At 35.7% G+C, this 21,784-nt stretch overlaps 1 protein-coding gene across 1 annotated transcript in view; it reads left to right on the forward strand.

The window, feature by feature from the left end:
• The window catches only part of LOC106802838 (nectin 1b-like), a 49,786-nt gene that overhangs the window by 26,444 nt on the left and 1,558 nt on the right, over positions 1 to 21,784 (forward strand). Inside the window, exons 2-4 of the mRNA XM_087440146.1 lie at positions 12,006 to 12,344; positions 13,062 to 13,361; positions 21,672 to 21,774. Coding sequence (XP_087296272.1) covers positions 12,006 to 12,344; positions 13,062 to 13,361; positions 21,672 to 21,774 — 742 coding nt within the window. The remainder of the gene's footprint in view (positions 1 to 12,005; positions 12,345 to 13,061; positions 13,362 to 21,671; positions 21,775 to 21,784) is intronic.

Genomic DNA, 21,784 nt, shown 5'->3' on the forward strand with positions numbered 1-21,784 from the left:
CTCTCCAGAGGAGACTTTCTGCATCTTCCACCTCAATTAGGATTGTCGTTTGTTGCAGGGGTTCCTTTTATCCAGTTTTCACTTTTCTCTCAGGGGTAATTTTTCCATGAGTAGTTGTCAATTGGCTGTGTCCGTGGGAGGAGGTGAGTTCAAAGTCTGCCTATGCTGCCATCTTGACTTTGATCTGGACATTTTAACTATGTTAATGCTTCCAATCCAAGAGCACAGAATATCTTTCCATTTCTTTGTGTCTTCTTCAATTTATTTCACTAACGTTTTACAGTTTTCAGTATACAGGTCTTTCACCTCTTTGGTTAAATTTATTCCTGGATACTTTATTCTTATTTTTCTCTTTTTATTTTTTTTCCAATTATAGTATTTTATTCTTTTTGTTGCAATTGTGAATAGGATTTTATTCTTGGTTTCTCTTTTTGCCACTTCCTCGCTGGTGTATAGAAACACAACTGATTTTTTTATGTTGATTTTGTATCCCACAACTTTACTGTATTCATTTATTAATTCTACTAGGTTTTTGGTGGATGCTTTTGGGTTTTCTATATATAAAATCATGTCATCTGCAAATCCGCTTCTTCTTTTCCAATTTGGATCCCTTTTATTTCTTTTTCTTGCCTGATTGCTCTGGCTAGGACTTCCAATACTATGTTAAATAAGAGTGGTGAAAGTGGTCATACTTGTCTGGTTCCTGTTCTGAAAGAGATAACTTTTGGTTTTTCTCCATTGGGTATGATGTTAGGTGTGGGGTTGTCATATATAGCCTTTATTATTTTGAGGTACTTTCATTCTATACTCATTTTATTCAGAGTTTTTTTTTATCGTAAATGGATACTGTATCTTGTTGAATGCTTTCTCTGCATCTATTGAGATGATCACATGATTTTTATTCCTCATTTGGTTAATGTGGTGTATCACATTGATTGATTTGAGGATGTTGAACCATCCCTGCATCCCTGAATACACTCAATCGTGGTGTGTGATCTTTTTAATGTATTGTTGTATTCGATTTGCTGGTATTTTGTTGAGGATTTTTACATCGATATTCATCAGTGATATTGGCCTGTAATTTTCTTTTTTTGTGTTGTCCTTGTCTGGTTTTGCTGTCAGGGTAATGTTGGCCTTGTAGAATGAGTTAGGAAGATTCCCCTCCTCTTGAATTTTCTGAAAGAGTTTGAGAAGGATAGGTATTAAGTCTTCTTTCAATGTTTTGTACAACTCACTAAGGAAGCTGCCTGGTCCTGGACTTTTGTTTTTTGGGAGGTTTTTGATTACTGTTTCAATCTCCTTATTGGTGTTTGGTCTCTTCAAATTTTCTATTTCTTCTTGATTCAGTTTTGGAAGGTTGTATGATTCTAAGAATTTATCCATTTCTTCTAGATTATCCAATTTGTTGGTGTATAGCTTTTCATAGTATTCTCTTATAATCTTTTGTATTTCTGAGGTGTCTGTTGTAATTTCTCCTCTTTTATTTCTGATTTTATTTATTTGTATCTTCTCCCTTTTTTCCTTGGTGAATCTAGCTAAAGGTTTGTTAATTTTGTTTATCTTTTCAAAGAACCAGCTTTTAGTTTCATTGATTTTTTCTATTGTTTTTTAGTCTCTACTTCATTTATTTCTGCTCTGCTTTTTATTATTTCCTTCCTTCTAGTGATTTGGGGTTTTGTTTGTTCTTCATCTAGTTCCTGTAGATACACCATTAGATTGTTTATTTGAGATTTTTCTTGTTTGTTGAGGTAGGCCTGTATTGTTATAAACTTCCCTCTTACTACTGCTTTTGCTGTATCCCATAAATTTTGGCATGTTGTATTTTCATTTTCATTTGTCTCCAGGTATTTTTTGATTTCTCCTCACTTTCTTCATTGATCCAATAATTGTTCAGTTGCATTTTGTTTAATCTCCAAATATTTGTGGCTTTTCCAGTTTTCTTCCTGTAGTTGATTTCTAGTTTCATACCATTGTTTTCAGAAAAGATGCTTGGTATTATTTCAATCATCTTATATTTATTGAGACCTGTTTTGTGGCCTAATATGTGATCTATCTTGAAGAATGTTCCATGTGCATTCGAAAAGAATGTGTATTCCATGTTTTTCTGATGGAATGTTCTGTATATTTCTATTAAGTCCATCTGGTCTAATGTGTCATTTAAGGCCAATGTTTCGTTACTGACATTCTATTTGGATGATCTATCCATTGATGTAAGTGGAGTGTTAAATTCCCCTACTATTATTGTGTTACTGTCTATTTCTCCTTTTATGTCTGTTAATAATTGCTTTATGTATTTAGGTGCTCCTATGTTGGGTGCATAGATATGTACAAGTGTTATATCATCTTGTTGGATTGTTTCCTTTATCATTATGTAACGCCTTTCTTTGTCTCTTGTTACAGTTTTTGTCTTAATGTCTATTTTGTAGACGTTAAGTATTGCTACCTCAGCTTTCTTTTCATTGCCATTTGCATGGAGTGTCTTTTTCCATCCCTTCACTTTCAGTTTGTGAATGTCTTTAGGTCTGAAGTGTGCCTCTATATGCAGCATGTATATGGGTCTTGTTTTAGCCAATCAGCAACCCTACGTCTTTTGATTCCAGTCCATTTAGTCCATTGATTTTTAAAGTAGCTATTGATAGGTATGTACTTATTGCAATTTTGTTACCTTTTTTTCTGGGTGTTTTAGTAGTTCTTCTCTGTTCCTTTCTTCTTCTCTTGCTCTCTTTCCTTGTGGTTTGATAGCTTTCTTTGGTATTTTGTTTGGGTTCCTTTCTCTTAATTTTCTGTGTATTTATTATAGGTTTCTGATTTGTGATTGCCATGAGGTTCATATATAATATAATAATCTATGTAAATAGCAATCTATATTAAGTTGATGATCTCTTAAATTTGACCTTTTGCTAAAACCTCTACTCTTTTACTCCCCTCCTCCCACATTTTCTGTTTTTTTAATATCATATTTAACCTTGTGTGTGGTGTGTGTATCCGTTAACCTCTTATCATGGAAATGGATAATTTTAGTACTTTTGTCTGTTGACTTTCATATTAACTTCACAGGTTGTTGGTCTGCTACCTGTACTGTATATTTGCCTTTACCAGTGATTTTATTTTATTTTTTTGATAGTTTTCTTATTCCTGTTTGTAGTCTTTTCTTTTCCACTTAAATATGTCCCTTTAACATTTCTTGCAAGGCTGGTTTATTGGTGTTAAACTCCTTTAGTTTTTGCTTATCTGGAAAACTCTTTATCTCTCCTTATGTCCTGAATGATAACCTGGTGAGGTAGAGTATTTTTGGCTGTAGGTTTTTCCTTTCAGCACTTTACATATATTACACCACTCCCTTGTAGCCTGTAAGGTTTCTGCTGAGAAGCCAGCTGATAGCCTTATGGGGTTTCCTTTGTATGTAACTTGTTGCCTTTCTCTTGCAGGTTTTAGGATTCTCTCTTTATCTTTAAATCTGGACATTTTAATTATAATGTGTCTTGGTGTGGATCTCTTTGGGTTCATCTTGTTTGGCGCTCTCTGTGCTTCCTGTACCTAGATGTCTGTTTCCTTCCTTAGGTTAGGAAAGTTTTCAGCTATTATTTCCTCAAATAGATTTTCTGTCCTTTTGTCTCTTTCTTCTCCTTCTGGGACAACCATAACACAGATGTTAGTGTGCTTGATGTTGTCCCAGAGGTCCTTTAGACTGTCCTCATTCTTTTTTCTTTGCAGCTTGGATGATTTCCTCTAGTCTTTCATCCAGCTCACTGATCCATTTTTCTGTATCAACTACTCTGCTTTTGATTCCCTCTAGTGAATTTTTCCTTTCCATTTTACTGTATTCTTTAGTTCTGATTGGTTCTTTTTTATATTTTCTAATTCTTTTTTGGAAGTTCTCACTGTATTCATCTATTGTTCTGCCAAGATCAGTGAGCATCCTTATGGCTATTAATTTGTATTCTTTATCAGATAGATTGTTTATCTCTTTTTCATTTAGTTCTTTTTAGGAGGATTTGTCCTGTTCCCTTATTTGGAACATATTCCTTTGTCTCCTCATTTTGCCTATTTTTCTGTGCTTATATCTCTGTGTTAGGTAGATCAGCTATGTCTTCTGATCTTGAAGAGGTGGCCTTATGTAAGAGATGCCTTATGAGGCCCAGCAATGTGCTTCCATCTCATCACAAGGTCAAAATGTTCCACAAGTGTCCTCTGTGTGGGCTACATGAATCCTTCTGTTGTGGCAGGGTTGCTCTTACTGCAGGTGCGTGGGGAGGCTAGGCTGTCCCCTTGGCCAGCTAGTTGTAAGGCTCAGCTGTGTGTGGCTGCTATGGTTCCTTCAGTCACTTTATTGGGTGGGGGAAGCCCAAGCATAGTTGGCTACAAGGTCTAATAACACATTACTGCTTCAGTTTTGTTGTTAACTGAGTAGGCCCCCAGTGCAGCTGGTTGTTAGGCTCAGGGATTCACAATTGCTGTAGGCCTCTGGCCTGTGAGGCTGTTGTCAGCTCTCTCAGGAGTGCAGCTGTGTGGGGCTGGCCCCAGGTGTGGCAGCACACAATTTTTTCAGGCTTTGGAAGGTGAGGCAGTTCCCCTATGTGGCTGTTTGAGAAGTACAAGTCTTCTGCATCTGACAAACACCACAGCCTGTAGGCCCACGCACCCTGACAATGCAGTCCTGCCCCATGTGTATACCCTGCCCCACTGAAGTGGACCCACTTGCCCTGCTGAAGAGGCCGGGAACACTCCTCCAATGCAGGCCCACTCCTCGTGCGTGCCCCCCCAGAGAGACTGACCCACTCTCCCTGCTTCAGAGGTCCAACACACCCCACCTTTGTGGGTCCACAGGTTGCCTGAGGGCTTGCTGGTGGGCAGATCCAGTCCCTATAGTGGTCTACCTGCCCTAGCTGAGCTAGACTAAATTGGTACTCTAGTGGGTGGGGCAAACTCCTGCACTAACAGGCCAGGGGAAGAACTCCAATGGCTTCTGCCAGCATCTGTGTCAGCATGTCTGTACTAGGTCACAATGATGGCTACTGCCAGTGTCTCAGTCCTCAGGGAGATGGATCCAGTCACCTCTTGCCTCCCTGAGATGCACCCAGAGCCTATCAAGTGAGTTTCTTTTGCCAAAGGACTGTGCACCGTTCTTTCTGGTGACTTTGAGTTGCTTTCCGGACTGGGTGAATTTGTGCTTGGGCCCTTTAAGAGCAGGCTTTTCTTTTTCTTATGTTCAATAGCTTTCTTGGGGGTATTCCCCATTGGTTTTAATAGCCAAAAAATGCCAGATATTATGACACTTGTCTCACTTGTGCTGAGTTCAAAAGCTGCTTATTGTGGCGAAGCTTTTCCACTTAAGATCCCCTACTCCTCCAGGAAAAGCTTCCTACCTTAAGTTTGTTCTGGGCCATGAAGCATCAGGGCTAGAATGTGGCTTTTTCTTGTCTAGAAAGGTATTTCTGCCACCTCAGTCAGCTCTGTCGCTTGGTGTGGGGGTTCTTTTATCCAGTTTCTGGTTCTCTCTCAGGGGTAATTGTTCCAAAAGTAGTTGTAAATTCATTGCGTCTGTGGGAGGAGGTGAATTCAGAGTCCTCCTATGCCACCATCTTCCCAGCAATCCCTATAAACTTTATTTCTTTTTCTTTTTATTTTTTGAGGAAGATTGGCCCTGCGCTAACATCTGTTGCCAATCTTCCTCTTTTTTTTTTTATCATTTTTCTCCCCAAAGACCCAATACATAGTTGTATATCCTAGTTGTAGGTCCTTCTAGTTCTTGTTTGTGGGACACCACCTCAGCATGTCTTGATGAGCGGTGAGTAGGTCCACGTGCAGGATCCAAACTGGCAAACCCCAGGCCGCCGAAGCAGGATGCACGAACTTAACTGCTACGCCACTGGGTCAGCTTCTATAATACTTTATTTTTAAAACTGTGTTGCATCTTTCACATTTAGATCTTTAATGCATTTGAAATACATTTTTGTCTCTGGTCTTAGATGGGTGTCAATATATAATTTTTCCATAAGGATATCCAATATACACATTATTGTATATTGGAAAGATCATCTTTTTCCCAAGTCCATGCACTGTCTGTTCCATTTGTCATATATATATCACATGGTCATATATGTGTGGATCTGTTTCTGATTCTCTATTTCATTGTATTCATCTATTTGGTTATTCTTGAATCAATATCACATTGTTTTACTTTAATTTTATATCTGGATAACAAGTCTTCAGTTTATTGTCTGGGCTTTTTTGGAATCAGCTTGTCAATTTCCAGAATTAAAATAAAAAAAAAACTGCTTGAGTTTTATTAGATTTTCATTGATTCTAAAAATTTACTTGGAAAGAATTGACATCTTTCTGTTTTTTTCCTCTCTGTGATATGATATATCTTTTTACTTATTTAAATCTTCTTTAATTTTTTTCAAATACATTTTGTAAATCTTAGTGGAGAGGTCTTATATTTCTTTCAGTTGATTCATTCCTATGTGTTTTTTTCTTTTTATTTGGGGAGGGTTTGTAAACGATATCTTCAAATTTTAATTTCCCATTTGCTTATTGAAGATATATAGAAATAGAATTGATTTCTCAAAAAGACTTTATTTTTAAGAACAGTCTCAGGCTTACAGAAAAATTGAGATAATAGTACAGAGTTCCCATAAACTGTATGGGAACTCTTACACAGTTTTCCCTATTATTAACATCTTACATTAGTATAGTACATTTGTTATAATTAATAGATCAAATGTGATATATTTTTCATAACTAAAGTCCACAGAATTTTAGATTTCCATAGTTTTTACCTAATGTCTTTTTCTATTTAAGGATCCCATCCAGGATACTACATTAATTTGTCTTGTCTCCTTGGACTCCTCTTGACTGTGATATTTTCTCAGAATATCCTATTTTTGATGACCTTGACTGTTTGAGGGGTACTGGTCAAGTATTTTGTAGAATTACCCTCTATTCAGAATTTGTCTGATGTTCTTCTCATGATCAGACTAAGGTTATGGATTTAGGGGAGGAAAACCACGGAGATAGAATGCCATTTTAGTTATATCATATCAAGTGTACATACTACCGACTCTTAATTTTGACATAGGATACTTTTGTATTCTATGTATACATTTAGATTTTCAGGTTACAGTCTTCACTCTTTGGGATCTCTAGTCTCCTAAATGATTTTTTTTTTTTTTTATGAGGAAGATTCATCCTGAGCTAACATCTGTTGCCAATCTTCCTCTGTTTTGTATGTGGGTTGCTGCCCCAGCATGGCCACAGGTTGTGTAGGTCCACGCCCGGGAAACAAACCCAGGCTGCTGAAGTGGAGCATACCAAATTTAACCACTAGGTAATTGCGGCCAGCCCTAAATGATATTTTTAAATTTGTGCACATTAAGATTCTCTTTATGTGCTGTAAAACTCTATGCATTTTGACAAATGCATAGCATCACTTATTGACCATTACAGTGCCATACAGAATAGTTTCATTGTCCTAAAAATCCCTTGTCTCACCTATTTAACCCTCCCATCTCCCCCTGAACCCCTGGCCACCACTGATATTTTTACTGCCTTTATAGTTTTACCTTTTCCAGAATGGCATATAATTGGAATCATACAGTATGTAGCCTTTTTAGACCGACTTCTTTCACTTAGCAATACACATTTAAGGTTTCTCCATGTCTTTTTGTGGTTTGGTAGCTCATTTGTTTTTATGGCTGAATAATATTCTGTTGTATAGGTGTAGTTTATTTACTCATTCACATATCGAAGGCATCTTGGTTGTTTTCAGTTTTGGGTGATTATGAATAAGGCTGCTATAAACATTTTCATGCAGGTTTTTGTGTGGATAAAGTTTTCAAATCAGTTGGGTAAATACTTAGGAGCACAATTGCTGTATCATATGGTAAGACTGTGTTTAGTTTTGTGAGAAACTGCCACACCGTCATTCAAAACTGTACCATTTTTCATTCCCATCAGCAATGAATGAGAGTTTCTGTTTTTGTCCACATCCTCACCAACATTTGATATCGTAATTTTTTTTTAAATTTTAGCCATTCTAATAGGTATGTAGTGGAATCTCATTATTGCTTTAATTTGCAATTTCCTAAGAGATTTTTTGCATCTTTTCATGTGCTTATTTGCCATTTGTATATCTTTGGTGAGGTGTCTGTTCAGATTTTTTGGCTATTTTTTAATTAAGTTGTTTGTTTTCTTATTGTTTTTTGTATATTTAGGATACAACTCTGCTATGGTCTGAATGTTTATTTCCCCCCGCCCCCAATTCATATAAGTAGTTGTGGTCTTTGGGATGTGATTGGGTCATGAGGGTGAAGCCCACATAAATGGGGTTAGTGCTCTTATAAAAGATCCACAGAGCTTCCTAATCCCTTCCACAGCGTGAGGTTACAACAAGAAGTCTGAAGCCCAGAGGAAAGCCATCACGCAACCATACTGCCACCTTAATCTGGGATTTGCAGGCTTCAGAACTGTGATAAATATAAATTTCTGTTGTTTATAAGCTACCCGGTCTGTAATATATTGTTATAGTGACCCCAAAGGACTAAGACAAAAGTTCTATGTCAGATATGTGTTTTACAAATACTTTCCTCCAATCTGTGGCTTGTCTTTATATTCTTTTAAATTGTCTTTGACAGAATGAAAGTTTTTAATTTTAATAAAGTCCAAATTATCAATTTTTTTCATTCATACATCATACTATTGGTATTGTATCTAAGAACTCATCACCAAAACCAAGGTCACCTAGATTTCCTCCTATGTTTTCCTCCAGAAGTTTTATAGTTTTGCATTTTCATTTGTCTATAATCCATTTTCAGTTAATTTTTGTGAAAGTTAGTTAGCTGTCTATATTATTTCTTTTTTATTTTTAGCATTTGGATGTTGTAAAGGGTTGGATAATGTCCCCCCAAAATTCCTTGTCTGTATGCAACCTCAGAATGTGATGATTTTTAGAAATGGGGTCTTTGCAGAAGAAATTAAGGTGAGAATCTCTGGATGAAATCATCCAGAGTTAGGGTGGGCTCTAAATCCAATGACTTGTAAGAAGAGGAGAGGACACACAGAGACGCAGAGTAGAACACCACGTGAAGGTGAAGGCAGAGATTGGAGTGATGCATCTACAAACCAGGGAATGCCAAAGATTATTTGTAACCATCAGAAGCTTGGAGAGAAGCATAGAATAGATTCTCACTGAGAGCCTCCAGAAGGAAACAACACTACTGACACCTCAATTTAGGACTTCTGACCTCTAGATCTGTGAGAAATAAATTTCTATTATTTTAAGCTACTAAGTTTGTGATAATTTGTCATGGCAGCCCTGGGCAAGTAATCAGACATCCAATTATCTCAGCAGCAGCATTTGTGGAAAAGACTATCCTTTCTCCATTGAATTGCCTTTGCACCTTTGTAAAAAATCAGTTGAGGGCCAGCCTCAGTGCCTAGTGGTTAAGTTCAGTGTGCTCCACTTTAGTAACCTGGGTTCAGTTCCCAGGCGCAGACCTATGCCACTCCTGTGTCAGTGGCCATGCTGTGGTGGTGGCTCACATACAAAAAGAGGAAAATTGGCAACAGATGTTAGCTCAGGGTGAATCTTCTTCAGCAAAAAAAGGAAAAAAAAAGATCAGGTGATTATATTTGTGTAGGTCCATCTCTGGGCTCTCTATTCTGATCCATTGATCTGTCTATTCTTTTGCCAATACCACACTGTATTGACTACTGTAGTTTTATATTAGGTCTTGAAGTTGGGTAGTGTTAGTCCTCCAACTTTGTTCTTTTCCTTCAGTATTATGTTAGTTATTCTGGGTCTTTTGCATGTCCATTTAAACTTTAGAATCAGTTTGTTGACATCCATAACATAACTTGCTGAGATTTTGATTGGAATTGCATTGAATCTACAGATCAAGTTGGGAAGAACTGATATAATGACAATGTTGAGTCTTCCTATCCATGAACATGGAATATCTCTCATTTATTTAGTTCTTCTTTGATTTTGTTTATCAGAGTTTTGTAGTTTCCCTTATACAGATCTTGTATGTATTTTGTTAGATTTATATCTAAGTGTTTCATTTTGGGGGTGCTAATATAAATGGTATTGTGTTTTAATTTCAAGTCCAACATACTCATTGCTGAAATACAGGAAAGTGATTGACTTTTGTATATTAACCTAGTAATCCTATAACCTTGTTATAATTGCTTATTAGTTCCAGGAGTTTCTTTTGTTGATTTGATTTTCTGTGTAAGGTGATCCTGTCATTTGTGAGCAAAGGAAGCTTTATATCTTCCTTCCCATTATGTATATCTTTTATTTCCTTTTCTTGCCTTATTGCATTAGGGAGAGCATTCAGTATGACATTGAAGAGGAGGGGTGAGAAGAGACATCCTTGCTTTGTACCTGATCTTGGTGGGAAAGCTTTGAGTTTTTCACTATTAAAGTATGATGCTGTCTTTAAGTTTTTGTAGATATTCTATATCAGATTGAGGAAGCTACCCTCTGTTCCTAGTTTACTGAGAATTTTTATGATGAATTGCTGTTGGATTTTATCAAATGCCTTTTCTGCATCTGTTGATATGATCATGTGACTTTTCTTTTTAGTCTGAGGATGTAATGGATTACATAATTGATTTTCAAATGTTGAACCAGCTTTGCATATCTGGGGTAACTCCATTTGGTTGTGGTGTATGATTTTTGAATATAATTTTGGATTCAATTTGCTAATATTTTGTTTAGGATTTTTGTATGTGTGTTCATAAGAGATATTAGTCTATTGTTTTATTTTAATGTCTTTAGTATTTTCTTTTTATTCTTTTTAGAGTTTCTGTATCTCTGCTTACCTTATCCATGTGTTTTTGCATGAGTCAACTTTTCCACTGGAGTCCTTAATATATTAATCATAGTTATTTTAAATTCCCTGTCTGATAATTTCAAAATCTGTACTCTATTTGAGTCTGGCTCAGATGCTTGCTTTGTCTCTTCAGATTGTTTTTATTCTTGGCTTTTAGCATGCCGTACGAAAGCATGCTAAATCCAGACTTGATGTATCACGTAATAGGAACCACAGTAAATAGAGCTTTAGCATAGGTTCATGAGTTTTATGTTAATTTGGCTAGGAGTTGTGTTGTGTTTACTGTTTACTGTAGGTCTAGGTATCAAGGGCTTCAGATTCCTGTAGTTTTCTTTGTTTTTGTCTCCCCTGTTGTTTTTTAATTTCTGTAAGAACTCCTTGTTAATTAGAGTCTGAGCCTTGCAACCATGTCAGCTGTATTCCACTGTCATTTTATTGGAGCCAATTGATGTAGTGGTAAATAGTAGGGGAGAGGAATTATTTTAAAATCTTATAGTTAAATCTCACTCTTTTAGTGGGTGTGTGTCCCTTGGCTGTGACCTTTACAAGTTTTCTTACCTTATTTTTTTTCTCCTTCTCCCTCTTAGATGAGAGGGGAAAGCTAAAGGGAACTGGAGTTGACTCATTGTCCTTCCAACTACATGAGATAAAGTTCTGGTAAAGTCTTTCCCGGTGGAGAGTAGGTCTTTTTATGGAAAATGCACTGGGCTTATTTCACAGTGGTATTTTCCCTCCCCCTGCCAAAGATATAAGGTGATTTTTCTTGACTCTTCACCATGAGAACCTGGTGAAATTCCTGCTGGTGAAACCTATAGAATTTTTGGTCATCCCTAAGACTGGAGCCCCGAGGAGTTTGTCACCCTCAAACTAGTTCACATGCAGCCTCCAGAAATTCCTCAAAATTACCATTACTCATCTTATGTTGGTTAATTTATGTTTCAATTTTTTCACTCAATAAATATTTATTGACTAAGTAGTATATGTCAGAAATACTTTTGGAAGCTACATATCAATGGTGAAGAAGATAGAGGCGTTCATTTTTCTAGAGGAAGACAGGCAAATAAAACACAGTTATAAAACAGAGAGATAAGTGTTATGATAGGGGTAAGTCCAGGATAGTATGCAAGTGCATTTCTCTTCATTCATACTGTGTTTTATTTTCAGATTCTCCACATGGGATAAATCACAAAAATAATGAGACAGCTGTATTGGGAGAAAATGTGACAATTTTCTGCAATTTAACGACTCCAGCAGATGTTGTGCAAATTACCTGGCAGAAGATCCAAGATTCTTTGCCACAAAATATTGGCACATATAGCAGTAGATATGGAGAAAAGATCCTTCCACCATACATAGATCGTCTGCACTGCAAAGCCGTCGAACCCACTTCCTCGTTCATAACTATTCTTGAAGTGACATTTGAAGATGAAGCCTGCTACAAATGTGTATTTAATGTGTTCCCACACGGCAGCCGTGGAGGAGAAACCTGCCATAACTTTATAAGTATATAAATGTTTTACGTAGAGTCAAAATCATGGGGATGTGGTCTTTGAAAGTTAAGGTCCAGAGAAAGAATATTAGAGAAGGAAAGGATATAATAGAGGTTGTCCCAGGACAAGTCTTTTGTTATACAGAAGAAAAAAATGGAAGCCAGTGATTGGTACATGACTTGTCCATTTTCACACAATGCAGATTCAGGTATAGCGTTTAGATCTTCTGCCCACTCATCTAACTTTTTTGCTCTACACTGCACTGACTTTAATCCTGTGGGTAAAATTCAAAAACAGCATCAGGATTTTCATTGGGAAAAGAGAAGAAAAGAAAAAGAGACAGTAGAGCAGGAGAAAGAGGAAAGAAGTCTACTCTAAGAGAACAAGAATTTCCCAGTCTTCAAATTAACAAAACATTGATGGAATAGTGATAGTGTCATAGTGTTCTTTCATTATGTTGCTATAAATTTAAAGTATTGGGGGTTTGTATAATGTAATTTTAAGGTTGAATGAAAGTGGAAATACCAAATGTTCTTCTCAAATTGGAGGATAGTGGGTATAAGAGATGAAATTGTGAGATTTTGTAAAATTTGAGGAAAAGTATCTGAGAGGGACATGTTTACAACATTTTGGCTTCACATAAAAATTTGGGGAAGTCCATCTTTAACACCATAGAAATCTGATATGACACATTTTTAAACTTAATTTTGTTTCTCCTTTTTTGCCTCAGCTGTATCTGAATTAAGATCTGAACTCCAGTCCAATCTTGACTCTGAAGATTTTCTTCAATTTATTTACTCAGCTGTGGGAAAACCTGCTCCTCAAATATCTCTTTTCCCAGCACAAGTCTTGATTAATCCACCAGAGGAATACCTTGCTCAGAATCCAAATGGCACAGTGACTATCTCTAAAACGTACAACGTCTCCTTAGAGACTGTTAGGTCCCTAAGACTCCAACACCTGATTGTGTACATGGATCATCCTCTAAGGAATGAAGAGAAGATTGTTCCTCTGTCAGTGAAACAAGAATGTAAGTAAAAGTAATAATCAACAAGGGGAAATATTTATCTTTAAAATTCACTACCAGAAGTTTTGTGTCTTCGTCTATTCTTAAAAATGTAAATCAATGTAATACTCATGCATAGTTAAAAGATTCAAATAATGAAGATATTCTTTACCTTAGCCCTGCTTCTGGGGGTAACTGTTCTTAAAATTTTTAATTGATCTCATTTACATGCTTTCAACTGAATTTCTGCCACAATCAATGAAGATTAGGCTCATTACACTTCCTTCAACTTTTCCTCGCTCTATTATAATTCCTTTCCTCCCAAGATAGTTCTTTTGCTGCTTACCTCTGCAACTTTCAACAGCATGGTTAAACCTGGTTTTTGTTTCATCCACCATAGAAAGTCTCTCTTAGACACCCACTTCTCCTTGCCCACCTTGGTCCCAAGCTCTGTCAACTGCATCTTCTGTTTCAAAGTCATAATTAAACAGGGTATAATGTTCCTAAACAGCTTACATAATAATTTAAGTATATTAATATGTTTAAATAATGTAATTTTCTATGCAATTTAAATAATTGTTTTTATACTCCACCTAATAATCTTTTAAAACTACAGCATTTAGTCTCTATATATTTAGTGTGAATATTGATATATTGGGGTTTTAATGTATACTACTTTACTATTTATTTTCTACTATCTGACCTATTTTATGTCTCTTTCTCTCTCTTCCTGAATTCTTTTGGATTATTTATTTTTATTTCATTTCCCCCTTTAGTAGTTTGTTAAATATACATGCCTGTACCCTTCTTTAAGTGGTTGATTTGGAGATTATAACATCATCCTTGACTTATTAAAGTCTGATATAATTTAGTACTTCCCAGATAATGCAATGAGTTTGTATCAATTTCCGCTCTTTGTGCTCTTTTTTTGTACATTTTGATTCTTTGCGTATATTTAAATATCAAAATATATTATTATTGTTCCTGTTATTTATAGTCATATTCCTTTAGATTTACCTTTTCTGTTCTTTTTTATTTCTTTGTCTATGTTTGAACTTTCATTTTTCTGCTGCCTAAAGAATTCTTTTTTGTTTTTCCCTTAGTGCGGGAGTACAGATGGCCAATTCTTTCAATTTTTTTGGTCATAAAATGTTTTAATTTTTGAAGAACATTTTTACAAGATTCCTAATTCCAGTTTGATAGTTATTTATTTATTTTTTCATCACTTTGACAATGGTATTCCGCTGGCTTCTGACTTTCACTACTTCTGTTGAAAAGACATCTGTCTGTTTTATTACTGATCCTTTGAAAGAAATGTATCTCCCTGCCTCCCCTGGCTGCTTTTAAGATTTTCTCCTGGTATTTGTTTTGCAGCAGCTTTACTATTATGTACCTTGATGTTGTGTTCTTTGTATTTATCTTGCTTGCATTTCCCCAAGCTTCTTGAATCCGTGGATTAATTGTCCTTCATCACTTTTGGAAAATTCTTGACTATCATCTCTTTACATATTGCTCCTGTCCCATTCTCTCTCATCTCTTTCTAGGACTCTAATTATAAATATATTAGATGTATACAATAATTAAATTAGATGTTTTTTAAATTCTGTATCTGAGAATTCTAATTTCTGGATCTTTTCTGGGTCTCTTTCTATCGTCTGTTATTTTTTTGTCATAGTTTCCTACCAGTGCAGGATAGTTATGTATAGTTATTTTTGACTGCACACTAGACCTTGAATATGAAATATTGCAGAGATAATTGAGGCTTTGGATTTTTTCTTTGTCATAACTTTATTGAAATATAATTCACATACTGTACACTTCACTCAAACTGTGTCATTCGATGATTTTTAGTATATTCACGAAGTTCACATAGCCATCAGCAAATCAATTGTAGAACATTTTCAGCACCCCAAAAAGAAACTCAGTATCCTTTAGCCATACATTCCAACCCTCCATACTCCTAGCCCTGGGAAACCACTAGTCTGCTTTATGTCTCTACATATTTGCCTATTCTGTACATTTTGTATAAATGGAGTCATACGACATGTGGTCTTTTATGATGGATGGCTTTGTCTTCCTGAGAACACTTACTTTTGCTTTGCATGGGCATTTATTTTAGGGATAGATTACTTTAATTCAATCAAAGAGTGAGATGATTTGAAATGGGCTTTAGTCTTTGAAAGGTAAAGTCTATTTCTGGTTCACTCTTACCTCCTAGAGTGTAAGTATTTGGAGTTCCAGTTTTAAGCTGTGGTGGATACCAGAGCCCTTTGTCCTTGGCAAGCTCTTCCTTGCAATTTTTATTGTTCTAGCTCTACCTGACTGCTGAAATTTCTGCTCAGCTTCTCAACGTTGACTTTCTCCTTAATAATTGATGATTTTATTAGGGGAAAGAGTGTATCCAAATGTGAGGCTTACTTCTCTTGGCTTCCCATTTTTACTGAATGTTGGCCTTACAAATTCTTAATGACTTGATAGCTCTTTGATGCCTTCAAAAAAATTTTTAACAATATTTTGTCCAAATTTTCTTCATGTTCCTAGGAAGAGGTTTGTTCCAAAACCACCTAGATCATTGCTGGAATTGAAACCTTCTCTTATTATCCAATTTTATACTGGCTATCTCCTTTTCAGCTTTTACAACTGCATTTCCATAGCCTCATTGTCAACAGGGCTCTTGTCACCTTGTTCAGGAGTTAATGTGCTTTGACCCCAGTTTCCAAAAGTGCGATAAAGTACAGTTTCCCACCCTCATCACATAGCCTTAGATATTTTCTATAGAAATAAAGAAGAGATCCCAGTTTACCTGCCAACTAGAGTTTCCATCTATTCCTCCAGAAGACATCTTCCTCCCAAACAAAGGTAGAAATTCAACTCCCATTCGAGCATTTTCCCCCATTTTCTGGATCTCTTTATGTTTGGATAAATACTACCGAATAAGCTTTGGATGCCAGTCATGGTGGGGGAATCCTGCTTACCTCTTAATCTATGATAATATCACACCATTATATCACAGATAATGGTATAAGTTGTCCAATGGTATTAGTTACATAGTAATAGTCTGTTTTTCCATTTATGTTTCACAGGCAATAAAATAATTTTTTTCTCTCAAGTTTATCATTGCCTTTTATCCAATTTTTGTTAGTTTTGAGGCTCACTAGTCTTTGTTGCATCAGTTTTTCCCTTTTGAGGGCTAAACAACAGCCATACCATTCACCGTGTGTGGCACTGCCACCATTTGTTTAATTTAGCAGATAATCATTGAAGCCACCCACTAGGAGTCCTTTCAGTAGCTGTGTCTGTAATAATATTAGGTTGAACCATATGATATTGATAATATTCAACCATTCTTATCTATAAAATAAGTAATTTTATAAGGTTAAACCTAATATAAGTATACCAGGTTAAACTTAAAATAAGTAAGGGAATATCATTTGAACATTGTCAAGACCAGGCTAACAAGGCCTCCAATCGTGAAACGTGCCACCAACTTTGAGGGCTTTTCCCATTTTTCAATACCTGGGAACTTTGATCAATTCCTCCTTTCAGGGTAAACATGCCAAATTCTCAACTCTACCCATTCCAAATTGGAAAGAGATGGATATTCCCTATCCACTTCCCTTCCAACTTTTCAGTCTGACATAGGGCAACATATATTGGATCTTGTGGCTGAGGATCCAATGACAAACCAAACAATCTTCACCATTTTCTAGTGTCAAAGAGTAATGTACTCTCCCTTTTCTATTTAAATAGGGGACCTGAGACAATGGTGGCTCCTCTACACTTTAAAGCAAATGCTCTAATTCTTTTATAGAAACCAGGAGTTTGGGTGATTATCTTGCCATGAATTATCTCACTTGAATATCCTAATGAGCTACTAGGAGATGTAAAGAAATTATTCCATGCATCTGATTAAGAAACAACATTTCTCTGGGTTGTCACAGAACTTCAAACCATTAAGCAAATAGTGGTATCATTTTTGCTTTTTCAATATACCATATACTTTTAACTTGAGCCTTAAATTATAGCCCAAGACATTTTAAGTTCCATCCCTTGACCTTCATTTCTGGGTGCTTCTTCAAACTAGTGGGCTACATCACAGGCTTCTGGAAGTTAATGAAGACATGTACATATTCTACTGAAACATATCCTCTGTTAAGGCCTTAGCCTTTTCACACCACATATTGTCAGAAGACATAATGGGTTAAGCAGCATCTTCCCTCTTTCCCTCCTCCAAATTACCCTGACGATTTCCCCTGAAAGATTTAGGTATAATCAGTCTGGAGTCTTTGTGTCTGTCCCACTTCAGATGCCAACCTGCATTAACAAAGTTGCGTCAAATTTCAATATTAAATATGGACTGAAGGACTGACAGACATAACTTGGACAAATCAAATGAGATTTACTTATCTAAAGGACACACAAGGAAGTTCACAACCAGAATATACAACAAAGGGATCAGCAACATTCTCCAAGGGAGATATAAGCTTTTTCTGTGAACCAGCTTGATAACAAGATCAGAATAGACAGTCTAACTAACATTAATCAACTGTGAGTGTTTAGTATTTATACAGTAACACTTCAAATCCTAGACTTTGTAATGAGACAGAGTGAAATATTTTCTTTTTCCAAAATACACATTGAGAAGGCAAATAGTTTATTACAGATCGTTTCAGAAACCACAAGACTATAATACTTCTGCATAGCTTTCTATTTCCATGCTGTACATAAGGGAAGGTACAAGGTAATGACTTTTCCAGGACCTTACTTGGTAGGACAGCTTACAATAAAACTTAGAGTATCTAATTCCCAGTCTTGTATCTTGATAGCTTTCATAAAATTGCTGTGGTGGGGGTGGGTGAGAACATTAACTAAGTCAGGTTAGTAAGCAGACTTATTCTATTTTATTAAGATACTTTTACAGAATCTATATTTTTGGTTTTGGTTTTTATAAACTCAGGAAAACGGTGAGAAGGGTAAAATTTCTCCATAATTTGTCACATTCACCCAAGAACCAAAAAGCACAACTAGCCATCAGTGATGTTGAATCATAAAGGTTGAATGAATGAAGGAGACATCACATCTTTTGGAAGCCTAACAGTTTTTGTACATAGCCAGCTATTGGAGTATTGGAATGAGTAGTCTAGTATATAATCCAGAGGGGCTAAACATAACCTCATTTAGAGCCAGGACATCTCATCAATCTCTGAATTACACAATCTCTGGAGTAACGTAAATAAAGCACAACATGATAACTGGCACAAAATGAGACTATTGTAAAACAATACACTCAGGCCAACAAAGATTATCCTTCCATCATTTTCAGCCTCTCTGGGATAGCACAACCTGTTCTAAGTAGAGTCCTAAACTCAATGCTGTAGAATTAGAATAACAGGCAATTTTTCTACTGACAGAGTCAGTACTACCAGAGTAGTCACGCTAACAGGCTGCAGGATCTATCCTATGGTCTTATAATGCTCTTACATGTGATTGATAGCTTGCTTATTATACCACTTTAGGTTAACCATCCTTCTGCCCTCAGAACTTCTAGAGTATTTCTCCATCTTCTGTGACTATCCATTGTTATTGATGAGAAGTCAAATGTCAATCTGATAATTGTAATAATAGACACTACTGTATCTTCTCTTTATCCTTAGAATTCCAAAACTTCCTAGCCCTATTTTTAGGTGTTTATTTTTTAAACCCTGTAATGTAATGGGTATTTGGTGAGTTCATTCAATCTAGAGACTCAAATCCTTCAACTCTGAATATTTTCTCATTTCTTTGAGAATTTCTCCCCTGTTCATCTAACTTATTCTTTTTTTATAAACTTCTAATTTAGTGGGCATTAAGATATTTAGATTGGCTTTTATTTTCTCCTTTTTTTAAATATCCCTATCTCTTTTTTTCTTTATCCTATCTGGGAAATTTTCTAAAACTTGTCTTGAAATTCTTTCTTTCAATTTTTCCTTCTTTTGACAATTGGGTTTATAGTTTTGAATTGCTTTTGCAATTTAAAATTAATTTTACAAATTAAAATTTCTTTAATTTTTTCATACCCTTCTCTCCCTATTTTAAGGAAGTAATATGTTCTCAAATTTATCTGGGAATAATAGTTTAGAGGTGTTATAGTTATCTTCTATTTCTTTTATTACCTCCTCTTCCTTTCTTTTATTATCACCCTCCCCCCTACTACCATCATTTTAATTTTATGTTTCTTTTTCTCAGTCTTTTTGACTTTAATTACAGGGTTTCTTCAAAGTCTAGTGAGTCTTCACTAAAGGTTTACAGAATCTTTATTTGGTTTATGGCATCTTGTGAAGAGACAGACTTTTCTTTGTAGAGAGCAGGCTGCAATTAGCCAGGAGGCTTTAAAAGCCAGAACATAGAGGTCTTTACTCTGGTGCGCTGACCCCTACTACCCTAGTTATTCCCGTATGTTCAATGTATTACTTTAACTATCCCTCCATTTTTTTGGCTAAGGGGTAAGTGCCTGGCTGTCCAAAGCTGTGCTTTGGGATATGGAAATGGGTGCTTTTGACTGTGACTTTCATTCCGTGATTCACTCCTCCTTCCTTTGTCATCTGAATTCTGAGCCTCTCCAGGTACAGCAGAGTCTCTCTGCAGGTGTAGTCTACTTTTGTACATACGTGAGCCTGTAGCTTTTTTTATCCTGCACCTTCATTCTTCTACCCTCTTTACATTTTTTATAAGTTCATTTAAATCTCCTACCAATGAAGGTCACTCTTCTGTATGATTATTTTTCATTTAATCATTTTATTTTTGTTACTATAATTTTAATGGAGTCTCAGAAAAGAGTAGAGATAAATATTTTTGTTACATGTGTCTTTTGCAGTTGAAGTCAATCAGCTTCTCTTTCTTGGCAATCCCCAAATCACGAAATTGGGATATGTCAATTGAATAGCATATGTATCTCCTATCAATCTATTGGCTAGATTATTATGGTTAATTTCACTTCTCACAGAGATAAGTATGTCTGTAAAGAAGTAACATCAATTCAGAAAAGCATTCTTCCTTGCTTAGCATTGTAACAAATATTTGGGATAGAAATCCCCGATTCTGCTGAAATCTTTTTAGAGTTTTTTGTCCCCCTATGTTTTGTTGTTGTTGACTTAAGGGCTGTGTTCACATTTTAGTGCCAGATTCTTCCATTCAACCTCCTCCACTCATTTTGAATCAGCTATGCTTCTCATTGAAAAAGAACATAGTTAAAACTGGAAACTGAGACAAAGTGATGTCTGAACAGTCAAAATTAAATGGCACAAAGTTCCTCAACTAAAAAACATGGACTTTCTAATAGTATCTCAGGGAAGAAGTAATTGCTAACAAGAATTTCTCTTTTCCTTCAATGGTAATGGAAAATTCAAAGCAGCAAATTAAAAAGAGGTGAGAGGTTACAGTGAGCCGAGAAATAACATCAGTCTGACAATCCGAAAGAGGACAAAAAACCTATCACAAGCAGACCTAAGAATATAAAATGCACAGTAGTTCATGCCACTTAACGTAAGCGCAAATTTCCTTAAGGTCCATCCACAAAGTGTATAGGTTTATTTTTATATTATATCTAAGAACTATCATTGATAATCATAATGATGGCCTTTGTTAAACCTAAGTTGCAATGAAAAATGTAAATTATATTCAGAAGGCTAAACAAAAAGAAGTTAAGTCTGTAATACAATTTAGGAATATTGTGGTCAAATAGCTACTGTAAAAAGTGTTGATATGTTTTTTCTTAAGAGTGCAGGCTCTGGAGTCAGACAGAACTGAACTTGCTTCCCAGTTTTGCCACCTAATCACTGCGTATCTTTGGGCAATTTTCTTAACATCTCAGAGCCTCCATTTTCCCATTTGTACCTAATAATTGTACTCACCTCCTTGATGTAAATAATCCTTGTAAAATGCTTAGAACATTAATCTTCAATACTAATTATTATTATAAATTTATTTTCTGAGGTTATTGCAGACTCTTTGGAAATTCCACTTTAGTAATTGAATAATATTTCATCAAATAACTATATTATATTTCGCTTAACCATTTTTAGGTGGTTATATCTAGGTAAATATTTAGGTGGTTATATCTTTTTTTATTCTTGAGAGTGGTAGGATGATATTAAATATTATGTCTTTAATTTGAATATGCATTAGTATATTCTTTTATAAAATGGAATATGGCAAATAATCTTATAGTATCAATTTGAATCTTAACAAAGCCATGGTAAATCAAAAGAGCATTACAGATGAAAGTTACCTAAATAATACAGTGTATAGAAAAGAAGTCAAGTCACACATAGCATGTTCCTGGTTTATGTTTTTCAGGTACTTCTGGTTCTTCTTCTATTTGGCTGCCTATAGTTGGTGCATTCATAATTTTTCTACGGATTTCACTTATTATTCTCTTTATTGTTTGGAGAAAGAAAAGGTAAGTTGTA

The sequence above is a fragment of the Ceratotherium simum genome, chromosome 15, assembly GCF_057802395.1.
Source record: "Ceratotherium simum simum isolate JZ-2026a chromosome 15, ASM5780239v1, whole genome shotgun sequence".
Lineage (NCBI taxonomy): Eukaryota > Metazoa > Chordata > Mammalia > Perissodactyla > Rhinocerotidae > Ceratotherium > Ceratotherium simum.